The 14,002-nt window shown below is 47.9% G+C and overlaps 1 protein-coding gene across 1 annotated transcript; it reads right to left on the bottom strand.

Annotated features, from left to right (window-relative positions):
- Positions 1-2,226: 2,226 nt before the first annotated feature.
- LOC133904381 (protein STRICTOSIDINE SYNTHASE-LIKE 10-like) lies at positions 2,227-13,540 on the bottom strand. Its single transcript, XM_062345848.1, has 3 exons — positions 12,988-13,540; positions 3,047-3,316; positions 2,227-2,925 (listed from the first exon to the last, which is right to left on the bottom strand). The coding sequence occupies exons 1-3, from the start codon at positions 13,266-13,268 to the stop codon at positions 2,349-2,351; spliced, it is 1,128 nt and encodes a 375-aa protein (XP_062201832.1). The 5' UTR covers positions 13,269-13,540; the 3' UTR covers positions 2,227-2,348.
- Positions 13,541-14,002: the final 462 nt, after the last annotated feature.

The following is a 14,002-nucleotide window of genomic DNA, read 5'->3' as shown; positions in this document are numbered from 1 at the left end:
GTGATACCCATTATCACTGTCGGTTCATAACACGAATCGATACTGATATTTGATCAACTATTACTGCCGGTTCATAGCTAGAACCGGCGGTAATAGTTGACCTCATCCGGCAGTGAAGCATCACTACCGGCTCAAGTCTTTAGCCGACAACGATACCTTTCATCACTGTCGGTTTATAAGTCACATTAGTTGATTCTTCCTGCGCAGTTTTTAAACTGACAGTGATGCCACATCGCTACCGACTCATTACATCTCTCTTTCCATGATTGCAGTACGAAATTCTCTTATCATCAATTTTTATTGTCGCTACTCAATTGTTAGAACTATTGGTCTCCATATGAATGGTCTGTACCCCGGCACAAGAGAATGCTGAACTCCGAACAAAGGCTGTAGTTTGCAGCCCGAACTACTTTTAATTACATGTTGCCCATATGGATGTTACAGGTATGCTTGGTGTTCGATATGGTGGGAAATTGAAAATCTGGGCAAAAAAATAGCCTAAAACACCAAAACAGAAAAACCATGACAATAGGTTTCTTGCTGGTAGTTAAAGAACTTGAAGAAATTACGGAGCACAAGCATTGCAATGTGAAATTGTGCAACCAAGGTACTTTTGATCCCTTTTGGATGTACTCTTCAGTACATGTTATATAAGTTTATCATAGGATATACACTTCAGCATACACAGCCTAATTAATCCTTTCTAAAGATGTCCTTGTGATTCCTTTTTTTATATAGCAAATTCTTGTGATTTGGACTCTGTTGTTTTTGCTTCTCCAAATATGAAAAGTATATTTCAAATTTCTGTATAAGTCATGTAAAAATTTAAATATCTTAGGATGATGATCCCACTCAAGTCTTGTAGATCATGTCTTAATTTGTTCTTTGCATTCCAGGGTGCAGCATTTTCAGCAAGGTTACCAAGTACCAAGCATAGGCACACTTCTACTCTTTAGTTCTCGAAAATATGATGTCATATTTCAGGAAACTTGGTTGTATGGAAGATATTGCAGCATAGATAATCGATACCTGTTTGGATGGGACACGTTCTGAAATTGTGGCAATGCTTGTTTGGCCTCCCATTGTAAAACATTCATAATTACGTCCTGTCTCATGATCAATTGGTCAGATATTTATGTGATCTCTCGATCAGTATTTTTGTAGGTAGTAGCCGGCAATTGCTCAACTGTGTGTAAGTATATGAGTATTGAAAATTAATAGAAACGATACGAGTGGTAGAGCAATTATTTTCTATATGTGGAAGTTTTCGTGTCTTGGTTACGTCTGTCTCTGCTGCCTGAGCATCAGAATTAAAGGAAATACGATCTCTTTGTTGGGACATAATGAAGTTTTAATTTCCGTTACAATACACGGATCCTCAACTAGTAGCCCGACGGACAGAGCTACACAAAGAAAAAAAAAATCTCCAAACAAGGGTCAAAAATATACAAAAGACTTCTCCCGCCTTATCAGGCGGCCTAAATGCTTGAGGCGTGCGTTCTCGATGCGTATGTGCTGCTCCTCCAGAGCACCTCCCCGAGCACAGCCGCGCCGCCATAGTTGGAGCAGATGGGGTTGCCCCATTCGTTTGTTGTTTGCCGTTCGCACAACCACTTGCTCACAGTCCGTGTCGCCCCGCGCTCGCCGTTCGCCATCCACTCCAAACAAGGGTCAAAAATATACAAAAGACTTCTCCCGCCTTATCAGGCGGCCTAAATGCTTGAGGCGTGCGCGTATGTGCTGCTCCTCCAGAGGCACCTCCCCGAGCACAGCCGCGCCGCCATAGTTGGAGCAGATGGGGTTGCCCCATTCGTTTGTTGTTTGCCGTACGCACAACCACTTGCTCACAGTCCGTGTCGCCCCGCGCTCGCCGTTCGCCATCCACTCTGTCCCCTCCGCCCCCCATCTATGAGCGTGGTAGCCGAGTAGATCTACTAGTGGTCTATGTGCTGCAGTTGTCATGCCCGCTAGATTTCGGTTGCCCGTCAAACTCAGGTGCAGGGGTAGATTTCCGTCTAATAAATATTTCTGAAGTGGGGTAGGTTTTGTATTTTAGGTTTCATGCCACGACTGGTTTTAACTTAACCCGCACCCAACACACCCGTTTCCATTCCTATCCCAACCATCCTGCCATGAGAGACAACTTTTAGTCGGTGCTATTTGACATGTCTAGTTCGATCTTGATTCCACTGCAATCACGTCTCACATAACTAGCGTTACCGGTAGTGAAAAACAATAGAAGTAAACTATACTATAAGAGAAATTTTGCTGTCATGCATATAATCCATATCTTCCTCTAGTTAATAACATATGCGCAATTTGATACTTAAGTTGTCTTTTCAACGCTTCTACAAATGGTATACCCCAAGGAAAGGTGACATAACAGAACCTATCCATAAGCTCCCATTCCTTTCTTCCACTTCGCTGACAGACTTGAAAGCCTTCTGAGCAGCACCATGGACACTGACCGCTTCTACTGTTCTCCCCTCCTCACTCAATCTCAGTGCTATCACCTGACGGCCAAGCTGATTCAGGAGCGACGAGACCCGTTGAACATGGCGCATTGGCAACTTCAGTATCAATCTGCTCAACCAAGGGTAAGAAATCGACCACTCGGCGATCTTCCCTCTCCTGGCGTGAAGACCAACCCAGAATCCTCCTCTGGGGCTCATCTTGATGTTATCTGGAAACCAAGATAGACGCACGACTTCTTCAAGGGTTGAAGCTTTCGACGTCTTGATCCAATATCTTAGAATTTTACACGTTGTGGTTTCTGCAAGGAGCAGGTGAGTGCCGTCTATGCTCATAGCCAAGCCATTCGGGAATGCTAGGCCATCAACCAAGACTTCGACCTGGTTACTCGTTGGGTTATATTTTAGCAATCTACCAGTCCTGTCGCCAGATATGACTATGTTCAAGAACTCCCTGCAAATGAATTTCAGCAATCATCGTTATAGAACAGCTCGGCAAAGCTCGAAAGAAATCATAGAATTGATGTGAGAGCCAGTCGGGATATAAAACAAAAATTCGATGATGATGTGCGTACCTTCTCTGGAGCCTTGTGCTGGTCTCGGTGAAGTAGATGGCTCCGGTTTGATGGTCAATCTCGACGCCGTTGGTGAAGCTGAACGGGCGGCCCACTTGCCACTCTGGTACAAGCGGTCTGGACACGTTGTCCCTTGGGCTGACTACTCTCAGCCCATGGTACGCGTCTGCAACGTACAACTCTCCTGTCTCATTGTTGAACTTGAGGCCCAACGGACGCCCACACTCGTGCTCCCGGCCTGGGTCTTGAGAGCCCCGGCAACCGTCCAGCCTGCATTTGTTAATTCAATAATCAACTATCTAAGTTTCCATAGATTACAACGAAAATATAAATATTTGATGTAGTAATTTTAGACACAAACTTAAGATATAAAGATGTAAATGCGCTATGGAAACGTTGCCGAACAAATACGTCGAGAGCGATGTTGTAGGTTGATTTCACATGGGATTAAAAAAAATAAGATTATCTGCTAATTTCTTTTGTTATTTTTATTAATAAAACAGTCTCATATCCGTAGCCAGTAATGAGGCAGGGATGCCGGATGATGATGGTGGATGGTAAAGTGGGTAAATTATTCTAATTTTAAGGGCTTCTATTAGATGAGAGGAGAGTAAGGAAAGAGGTGACATGAAAACCAACTCGTTTTATATAGCAGAGATTCCTAAAAAGTAATCAATCATTAATAAGCTATAGTGTGTTAGCTAGGATAATCGATTAGTAGCCACATCATGTTTCTTAATCTAATCTATCGACGATCAGTAAAGTCAATTATACAAATACTTATTTAAAGTAGGGATGTATGATTATTAACTATGGATATCGAAGAGAATGACATGATGTCAGGAGAAAAAAATTACAATGTGATTGTTTCTAAATCTTCTCTTATGAACTCGAGTAGTTCTCTCGTGTTTTAAATATTGAAGTCCTAGTCAGATGAATCTAATCGTGGCTTGAATCTGCTATGAGTCAGAATTTATTGTTTTTGTTTCTATCTGACCTCGTATTACTTATGTTTGGCTCTCTTTCTGGCTCTTCTTCTCTTCTCTTAGCCTTCCCGCTCTCGCACACCCTTTTCGATGTAACCTCCTTATATAGTTGAGTTAGGAAGTTGTATCATACTCGGAGTCTCGAGTGTAACTTTTCTAAATTGTAATATCTAGAAGATTCTTTTTCTAATCCAGTGATAATTTTCATGTAGAGCATGATAAACTGTTTAGAATTTCCACATATGCCTTATTAACCTCACGATGGTTATTAAACTTACCTTTCAAGGTGATAGATACGTGTACAATGATACTTTTATTCTCATGATATATTATATTTATAGTAATTATTTAATTATTAGTTATCAAATCCTTGTCAAAATCCCTATTTACATCATTGATCAGTCAAAGATGTAAGCATAAGAGATATCATATTGCTTAGTGTATACCTCAGTCATGGTATCTACTTCTTTTTAGACCTTTTTTTGACTAATACTTCTTTTAGGCTTTCAGCAAAAGAGTAATATACTGAAAATAAATTTCATCGTTTCCTTAAAAAAATGCATCAGAAGCTATCAGATTTCTCAAGCTCGACCACTTTCAGCTTAGAATGCTTCACTCCTGGCTTGCAAAAATGCAGAGTCCCCGAACCTGCTCAATTGCATTGCATCCTAGTGACAGGAAAAACAAATGGCATGGTATGCTGGGACCGGTTCCTATAACTTTAATATCACCGTACTTTTGTCATTAACATCGAGTCATCGATCCTATATGTCAACCATAAAATTATGGTGATATTGAAGTTAAAGGATCCTAACACGGTATGCTGTGTTCGGTCCACATGATGGTGTGTCAAATCAAGTTATATCATCAACTTTTCAGTCATTTTCAGCAGAGAAGATGGCACGATCAGTGTTATATTCGACATTGGTTAGACATCTAGATGGCCCAACCATATCTTTGAATAAATGAATTGCATCAATCACACGGAGTTCAACACAGAGCTAGCATGATGTCGCTCTTTTCTAGTTTAGTATTTTATATGAGGTTTCCTTTGTGTTTTGGTTTTTCCCTTTTATCTTTCAGGCTATGTATATCTCGACAATGCAGAGCCTGAGAGCAAATTATTACACGGGTGTATCTATTTGTTATGACAATGAAAATTAATAAAGCTTCCTTTATTGAAAAAAACCTAGCATGATGTACTAAAGATCAACACACTTACAACTCTGACGCAAAGCAGGAGTGCTCCACCCACCACGGCTCCTCTGGCCGCCACTCCAAGACTTGCCCGTCTGACACGCCCGTGTACGGCCCTTTGCTACCTCCGCCGAACACAATGCTCTCCGGTCACGCGATGGCGTCGAGCAGGGTCAGCTTGACGCCACCACCTCTTATCTCCGGCAACCTCACTTCGCTGAGCGAGTCGAGCGAGAGGAGGATCAGGGCCACCGCCAAGGCGGCGAGGGTGCAAACGGGACGGATACTTTCCGACCGACCGAAGGGATTTGAAGCAAATATGGGATGAACGGATATCCATATCCAATATTGTTCGACTCTAACATTGTTCGACACAATCTGTATCCGTATCTGATCTGATTGTACCCTACCGGCAAGCACGAACAGCTCGACGTGCATAGGAAACAAAGCAGACAGGCAAGCACTAAGCAGCATAGTAAATTTGCACTGTGCGACGCAGGCTGCAGGCTTAGGTGAGCCAACACTGGAACATGCCCGTAACTGCAACCACGCAGCTCGAGCAAGGGCTCGGTTTTCTTAGGCCAACTCCACTAGAAGAAGTATCGAGCGGCCGCATCCCTGTTCCCGTCGATTTGCCGATCCGTTCGCCCGACAGGCCGCTCCAGCAGAGGAAGCTTCGACCTCTACAGGGATACGACCGGTGCTGCAAATTTACAGGAGGAGAGAGGATCGGTATCACTGTAGTGAGTGAATGACTGTAGGTCTGGAGGGAGGATGAGAGTAATGAAAGATAGAAAATAGGTAGTTGCTGGAGATAAAAAAAAATAAAGAATGCTATAATAATATTAGAAGATGCTATAATAATATTATACAGAATAAATTTTTAAATATCTACTAAAAATAACCTTACAATAACATCGATGCGGTGATTGGTCGACACACAATGCTGGACTATGAATGCGTGCGTGGCCCTCCCCTCTGCAATCTACGATCACTGGGAGGAAGCCTGGTGTCCCGAGACCTGTCCGGGTCCTGATTCGAACATGCCTGTTCCTGTCTCAACGGTTGCAACTGCTACCGGCTTGAATGGCCTAGCGTGTGTCTCGCTGAGGCAGCATAGATTTCACGACCACATCGTACGCCCGTCGCCGGTTCAGATAAATGGCGCTGTACTACATGAGAGCATGCAGAAATAGAATAGCTCACACGATGATTTGCATTAGCCAAATATCTGTTACATATATAGATTACATGAGAGGGAGAAGGCAACAGACTAGGAGAGATATGCGTGATACGCATGCATGCATGCAAGCTAAACAGAGAAAGGCTAAGCATGGCAAGGCTGGGAGGATACGCATGCATGCATGCAAGCTAAACAGAGAAAGGCTAAGCATGGCAATATCTTAGGCTGTTGCCGTAATCCTGGCTGCTGGAATCGTGGGAGGCCGTTCCTGTGATGGCGCACGTCGCCTGGAGGGCGCCATGTACGGGAGACCAAGGCACATAGGCCTGTTCACGTATGTACGCTAACACACCCCCGCAGGCAGAGCGGGAGCGGAGCGGACGTTCAGACTGGACCTGAACTCTGTGAACAGGGAAGATGGTAGACCCTTAGTGAATATATCTGCGTACTGGGAGGAGGTAGGCACATGTAGAACACGGACGGTACCAGCAGCTACTCGGTCCCGAACAAAATGCAAGTCGATCTCAATGTGTTTTGTGCGCTGATGCTGCACTGGATTGGTGGAGAGATAGACTGCACTGATATTGTCGCAATAGACAACGGTAGCGCGCTGGGGCGGGCAGTGGAGCTCAGTGAGTAACTGTCGCAGCCAAGAGGTCTCAGCCACAGCATTAGCGACAGCCCGATACTCAGCCTCAGCACTGGAGCGAGAAACTGTATGCTGCCGCTTGGAGGACCAGGAGATGAGGTTGTCCCCAAGGAAGACGCCATAGCCTGAAGTGGAGCGGCGAGTGTCCGGACAACCAGCCCAGTCTGCATCAGAATATGCCACAAGTGCTGAGATAGAGGTCCGGTGAAGCTGCAAGCCGAACTCAAGTGTGCCCTTCAGGTATCGAAGAATGCGTTTCACCAAAGCATAATGAGGCTCCCGAGGATCATGCATGTGAAGACAGACTTGCTGCACAGCATAAGCGATGTCAGGTCTGGTAAAAGTGAGATACTGTAGAGCACCGGCTAGCCCACGAAAGTGTGTAGGATCAGCCACAGGAGGACCAGCATCAAAAGCAAGTTTAGCATTTGTATCAACTGGTGTTGAACAAGGTTTGCAGTCACTCATATTTGCTCTATCAAGAATATCCAGAATGTACTGCCGTTGACTGAGAAATAAACCTCCATCACGGCGGCTGACAGACAAGCCAAGAAAGTGATGTAGAGGTCCCAAATCCTTCATGGAGAACTCATGCTGAAGATCAATGATAATCTGACGAAGTAGAATCTCAGAGGAAGCAGTAAGAACAATATCATCCACATATAAGAGCAAATAGGCTGTATCATTGCCGCGGCGAAAAATAAATAGTGAGGAATCTGACTTAGCACCAGTGAATCCAATAGAGAGAATGAAGGATGCAAACCGACTGAACCATGCACGAGGAGCCTGCTTGAGGCCATATAAAGACTTATTCAGCCGACAAACATGATCAGGTTTAGATGGATCCACGAAGCCAGAGGGTTGAGCACAATAAACTGTCTCAGTGAGAGTGCCATGTAAGAAAGCATTCTTCACGTCCAACTGATGGACAGGCCAATCCTGGGAGAGAGCAACAGTAAGAACTGTCCTGATTGTAGCAGGCTTGACCACTGGGCTGAAAGTTTCATCGAAGTCAATACCGGGCCGTTGGGTGAAGCCGCGAAGAACCCAACGCGCCTTGTAGCGCTCAAGATCACCAGTAGGAGAGAGCTTGTGACGAAAAACCCATTTTCCGGTTACAATATTAGACGCGGATGGACGGGGGACAAGATCCCAGGTATTGTTGGTCTGCAAAGCTGAGAATTCTTCGATCATCGCATCACGCCAATTAGGATCAGCCAAAGCACCTCTGTAAGATTTCGGCAGTGGAGACAAAACATCAGCGTGAAGATTCATGCGTGTCAACGGCTTACGAAATCCAGCCTTGCCACGTGTGATCATGACATGGTTATTATCCACGGGTGTGATGGGAACAGCTGAGGCAGGCATGACAACTAGTGGCGCTGGTGGTCCGGTGTCCGCAGCAAGCCGAGGTGCAGAGGCAACCTCGGATGTGGAAGCGCGCACAGGAGGTGTCCCAGACATTGCCGAGCCAAAGCGCTGCGAGGAGGCAGCGGGAAGCGCAGCGACTCCACACGGCAGCCCCAGACCGGAGACGTGGCCCGGTACGTGGCGTGGGGGCGCCCCCGCAGACCCATCGGTGGTGGAGTCCCAGGTGGCATCGGCGCCAATCGACACATGTGGCGGTGGCAAAGCCACGTCCCGGGCTGCATCGGCGGTGGATGGGTCAGCCTGCACAGGTGGAGGTGGCAGAGCTGTGTCCCAGGCAGGAGAGGTTGCCGGGCTAGCAGCAGCCTGCGACCGAAGGTCAGCAGGGGCAGCCCGATGAGCGCCCAGGGGTGCAGCGGCACCCACGATCGTGGCACCAGGGAGTGCCGGCGCAGCGCCGGCTCTGCTGGCAACAACCTGAGGTGTGGGACCAAGACATGCGAAGGTGGACCCCGTGGGTGAGAAAGAGCGTGCGGGAGCTAGAGTTATCAAACTCGCGACCATTGTCGCATTGGATGCTCTTGATGGAGGCACCAAACTGGGTGGTGACATAGGCAAAGAAATGTGACAACGTGGTGAAGGTGTCAGATTTCAGACGTAGGGGAAACGTCCATAAAAAATGCGTGCAATCATCTAAAATAACGAGATAATACTTGTAACCTGAGACACTAAGAACAGGAGATGTCCAAAGATCACAATGTATTAAATCAAAGGGTTTAGATGCACGAGATGATGAGCTAGCAAAAGGTAGGCGTGTATGGCGGCCTAACTGGCATGCATGACATAAGGAGTCTAGCTCAACTTTATTACAAGGAATGTCACCAGAATGCGCAAGTTTGGAGAAAGCCTCATGACCAAGATGACCAAGACGCCGGTGCCAAAGGACGGAGGAGGTGCCAGTGACGAGGGCATGGGGAAGAAAGGCCTTCGGACACAAGGAGTAGAGCGGCCCAGAGCTATTGCACCTGGCGATCACGTTCTTGGAGAGAAGATCCTTCACAGAAACGCCAAATGGGTCAAACTCGACTGAGCAAAGATTGTCAGTGGTAAATTGGCGAACGGAAATTAAATTTTTAATAAGATTCGGAGAAACAAGAACATCACGTAGGTGAAAGGAGCCGCTGTTAGTGGGAAAAAAAGTGGCACCGGTGGATGTGACAGGAAGGAAGGAACCGTTGCCAACGATAATATTAGAGGGTGTGGAATAAGAGGGTGGGTGGGAAACGGATAGATTACCGGCGTCCGAAGTCATATGGGAGGTCGCACCAGAGTCAAGGTACCATTCCGAGTTGGCGGGTGGATTTAGCGTCATCGTGTTAAACGATTGAGCCAACATATTCTGGTCCCAGCCGAGGAATGGAGTCCCGGGAACACCGAGCGGCGACTGCACGGCAGGCCATCCACCGACGTGCGGCGGCATGCCGCTTGCATGCGGGTGTATGCTGTGCATGGCACTGTAGCCGCCAGGAGCTAGTGGCTGCATGCCACTGTGGCTACCAGGAACGGGCGGTTGCATGCCGCCGAGAGTCTCCGTGCCAGCGACGAAAGCCTGCTGAGCTGGGCGCGGACCAAGCAATCCGGAGGCAGGGCGAGGAGCAGAAGGGCCGGACCACAGTTGGATGGATCCCGTCCAGGGATTGTAAACCGTGGGCCAACCCGGTCGAACGTGCGCGCCGCCGGAGGAGTTAGCGCTAGCGCTGGATGAGTTGCTGCCGCCATAGGAGGTGTTGCCGCCGCCGGAGTCGCCACGACGGCCGCGGCGGCGGTTTTTGTTGGTGTTGCCGCCGCGTGACCCTCCCGTGTTCTGGTGCTGCACAGGGCCGCCAGAAGATTGGCCTCCACGGTTGGACGGTCTGGCAGGGGATGTGCCCGCTACGAAGGCAGAAGGTGCAGCAGACTTGTTGGCCATGGTCAGCTCCTCCAGCAGCAAATCAGAACGAACCTCGATAAATGATGGGAAGGGCTTCTGTCGCTTGAGGAGCGCCGTCATGTAGGAGAATTTCTCGTTGAGTCCGCGAAGGACGTTGAGGACGAGGGTCCGGTCAGGCACGGGCTCACCAAGATCGCCGAGGGCGTCCGCCATGCCTTTCAATTGGCGACAATAGTCCGTGATGGACAGAGCGCCTTGGACGAAGTTTCGGAACTTGGCGTCGAGGTAGAGTGCGCGAGTTTCCTTGTTGCCAAGGAATTGTTGTTCGAGGCCGAGCCAGACGGAGCGCGCCGTGGCTTCGCGGTGCATGACGAGCTCCTGGAGGTCCGACGAAATCGTGCCGTAGAGCCACGACTTCACCGTACAGTCAAGTTGGGACCACATGTCGTCGTCCGGAACGCCGTTGTCGGAGAGGACGTGGTCGTCGAGGGCGTACTTGCCGAGCGTGTTGAGGAGGAGGTTCGACCACTTGCTGTAGTTGGCGGAGTCGACGTCGAGGACGACGGGCACCAAGGTCTTGATAGATTGCACGGCAACGGCCTGAGCATGGAGGCCACTGCGTGCATTGGCGACGGCGAGAGCGCGTATGTCCGCGGCGCGCTGCGCATCCAGCCGGGCACGCTCGGTCTCGGCAGCCGCGCGTGCGGCGCGTTCTTCCTCCTCGCGCTGGAGCCGTGCGTCATCTTCAGGAGCCATGGCGTGGGTGAAAGCCGGCGAGTACAGGCAGTGAGGCAAGGAGAGGCCGGCGACGGCAGCCGTGCTGCTCGGCGAATCGGCTAGGGGTTGCGGAAGCGGAGAGGCCACAGAAGTGAACCGTCTCGTGATACCATGAGAGCATGCAGAAATAGAATAGCTCACACGATGATTTACATTAGCCAAATATCTGTTACATATATAGATTACATGAGAGGGAGAAGGCAACAGACTAGGAGAGATATGCGTGATACGCATGCATGCATGCAAGCTAAACAGAGAAAGGCTAAGCATGGCAAGGCTGGGAGGATACGCATGCATGCATGCAAGCTAAACAGAGAAAGGCTAAGCATGGCAATATCTTAGGCTGTTGCCGTAATCCTGGCTGCTGGAATCGTGGGAGGCCGTTCCTGTGATGGCGCACGTCGCCTGGAGGGCGCCATGTACGGGAGACCAAGGCACATAGGCCTGTTCACGTATGTACGCTAACACTACATACCCGAGTTTGAGACAGCGAACTTCCGCTGCTTGTTCAGAGTGAAGCGATGCCTGATTATATATGCAAAAAGCTAACACATGTGTGTCTAAATGGCAGATCGTTTGGCTGTGTGTGTATCCAAGCTACTAAGAGGACCGAGGTGAACCCTATATTATTATTTTCATGTAAAGATAAGAGTTAAAAAATTAAAAATTTATTATTGAAAAAATGGTCAGATCGTGTTTATGTGGAAGGGGAAAGGAATTCTGATATCGTTTGTTTTTATGAGTGTAGTTGCGGTGGATAAAGATATCAAATTAAGGATGGCAACGGGTCAATCTCCATTGGGAATGCTTTCCCATCCCCATCCCCATTTAGCTATCGGAAAAAAAAAATTCTTCCATCCCCATTCCTGCGGATCCCAATGAGGATGTAAAATTGAATGATATTTGATTATTTTTATATATTAACAATATGTACGTCGTATAAATAAGTAATTTATTGATGTATACGAGGGTAATTAATATAAGATTGATTAAATATCGTAGGTTAGACAAAAAAGAATAAGAGTAATTTATTATTTACTCTATGTAATATAATATTTGTACATTTATATAAAAAAATATATGTATATATGTGATATCGGGGATATAGCGAGGAGCAGGGACAGGGAGCGCCTTTCCGTCCCCATATGAGTTCGCGGAAGAAGAAATCTCTCCATCCCCATCTTTTAATAGAAGAATTCCTAGCAGGAAATCAACGATCCCATTGACATCCTATATCAAACTGCCACGGATGTTGGGAAAAGGAAAGGAAACTCCGTACTATCGTGACACAGAACACAAAACAGTGCAGTGTTTGGTTTCATGCCACAGGAGCCATCGCAAATACAGTGCTCTGCTCAGTGATATGTGTGATGAGAGTAAGAGCACACCTGGTGCGAAGGGTAGGGTGAGAACAGCAGTGCAATCAGCTTATATGGCAACTTGATGCATGTCAGTTTTCGTGGGACGGTAGGAGCACAATGGATGTTGCACCCACCATGTCGGAAATTTTTTAGTTCGGTATATTCGATATATCCGGTTTACTAGATTTATTTTTAGTTAGTGTATCCAATATATTAAGTTTATCGAATCCATCGTTAGATCTTGGTAGAAAAAATATACTATATTCAACGATATTTTATTTAAATTTTGTTTAAATTTTATCTAAATTTTATTTAAATTTTATTTAGTATATTCGATATATCATGTTTACCGTGACCTCCAGTAAATTTTATCTACCTCTGAATTGCTGGATGCAACTCAAGTGCAGGCCGAACAGCGTGCAGCGTGGATCTTGGAACTGAATTGCAAGAGTGCAGGACTGATCAGAGTTCAGAGGAAGAGTAAGCTCACAGTTCCGGCGCGGAGGAGGACAAGCGCTCGAGCTCGACCCACCGGCGCTCGCTCGGCAGCCACCTGAGGACACGCCCGTCCGACACGCCCGTGTACGGGCCATCGCCGCTGGCGTCGAACGCCACGCTCTCCGGCCCCGCCGCGCCGCCGTCGACGGGGATCAGCTCGAGGCTTTCGCCGCTTATCTGCAGCACCGCCACGTCGCGCTGCGAGTCCAGGGACAGCATCGCCGCCGCCGCGACGGCGGCCGCGAGCACGACGATCGGCTTGATCACCTTCATCGATCGATGGGTGCTTAGCAGCAGACGGTGGTGCAAGAAACACTAGCGGCACGCCGGCACGGCCGGTCCAAACGTCCGATGCTAGCCGGAGTTGGAGACTTGGAGTACGTGCCGCGACGCAATGGAAAGCTGGGTTCGCGGCGATGCTGCCGTGCTATCTATGTATATGGACGTATGGTCGCCTGGCATCCACAATAACTCGCCACGAGGGAGGGCCATCGCTTCGGGGAGAAAAACGCGGGCAGGGAGCAGACGAAGGCCTGCTTCTTTTCGTGCAGATGCAGGAGCAGGGACACGGATTTTTTTATTTATATATGAGTATTGAAAATTAATAGAAACGATACGAGTGGTAGAGCAATTATTTTCTATATGTAGAAGTTTTCGTGTCTTGGTTATGTTTGTCTCTGCTGCCTGAGCATCAGAATTAAAGGAAACACGATCTCTTTGTTGGGACTAGAGCTGGGACTTTGGCCCGTAATTTTTGGACCGGTCCGAGCCTAGCATGGCCCGGTGCAGTTTAAGTCCGATTCGACCCAAGCACTGATGGGCCGGGTCAGCCCGGCCCGATTTATGGGCCCGGGCCGGGTCTTGATATGGGGCTCAATGGGCGGTCTGGCCTGGTAAAAAATGGGTTCGCGCCCTCACGCACGGTGGAGTGTGGTGGTACTAGGCCTGTGTCAGCCCGGCCCGATAAGGCCCATCGTGCATTCGGGCCGGATCTGGACCTAGCTGAA

Source organism: Phragmites australis, chromosome 22, assembly GCF_958298935.1.
Source record: "Phragmites australis chromosome 22, lpPhrAust1.1, whole genome shotgun sequence".
Taxonomy (NCBI): Eukaryota; Viridiplantae; Streptophyta; class Magnoliopsida; order Poales; family Poaceae; genus Phragmites; species Phragmites australis.
Note: the sequence above shows the minus strand (reverse complement) of the source record. Positions and strands in the feature narration are given on the sequence as shown.

Excerpts from the sequence above, each read along its gene's own strand:
- LOC133904381 (XM_062345848.1), bottom strand. The coding sequence starts at position 13,268 with ATGAAGGTGATCAAGCCGATCGTCGTGCTCGCGGCCGCCGTCGCGGCG. Across the intron at positions 3,317-12,987 it reads TCCTCCTCCGCGCCGGAACT|GCTGGACGGTTGCCGGGGCT; the intron begins GTGAGCTTACTC and ends TAACAAATGCAG. Across the intron at positions 2,926-3,046 it reads AGCACAAGGCTCCAGAGAAG|GGAGTTCTTGAACATAGTCA; the intron begins GTACGCACATCA and ends ATTCATTTGCAG.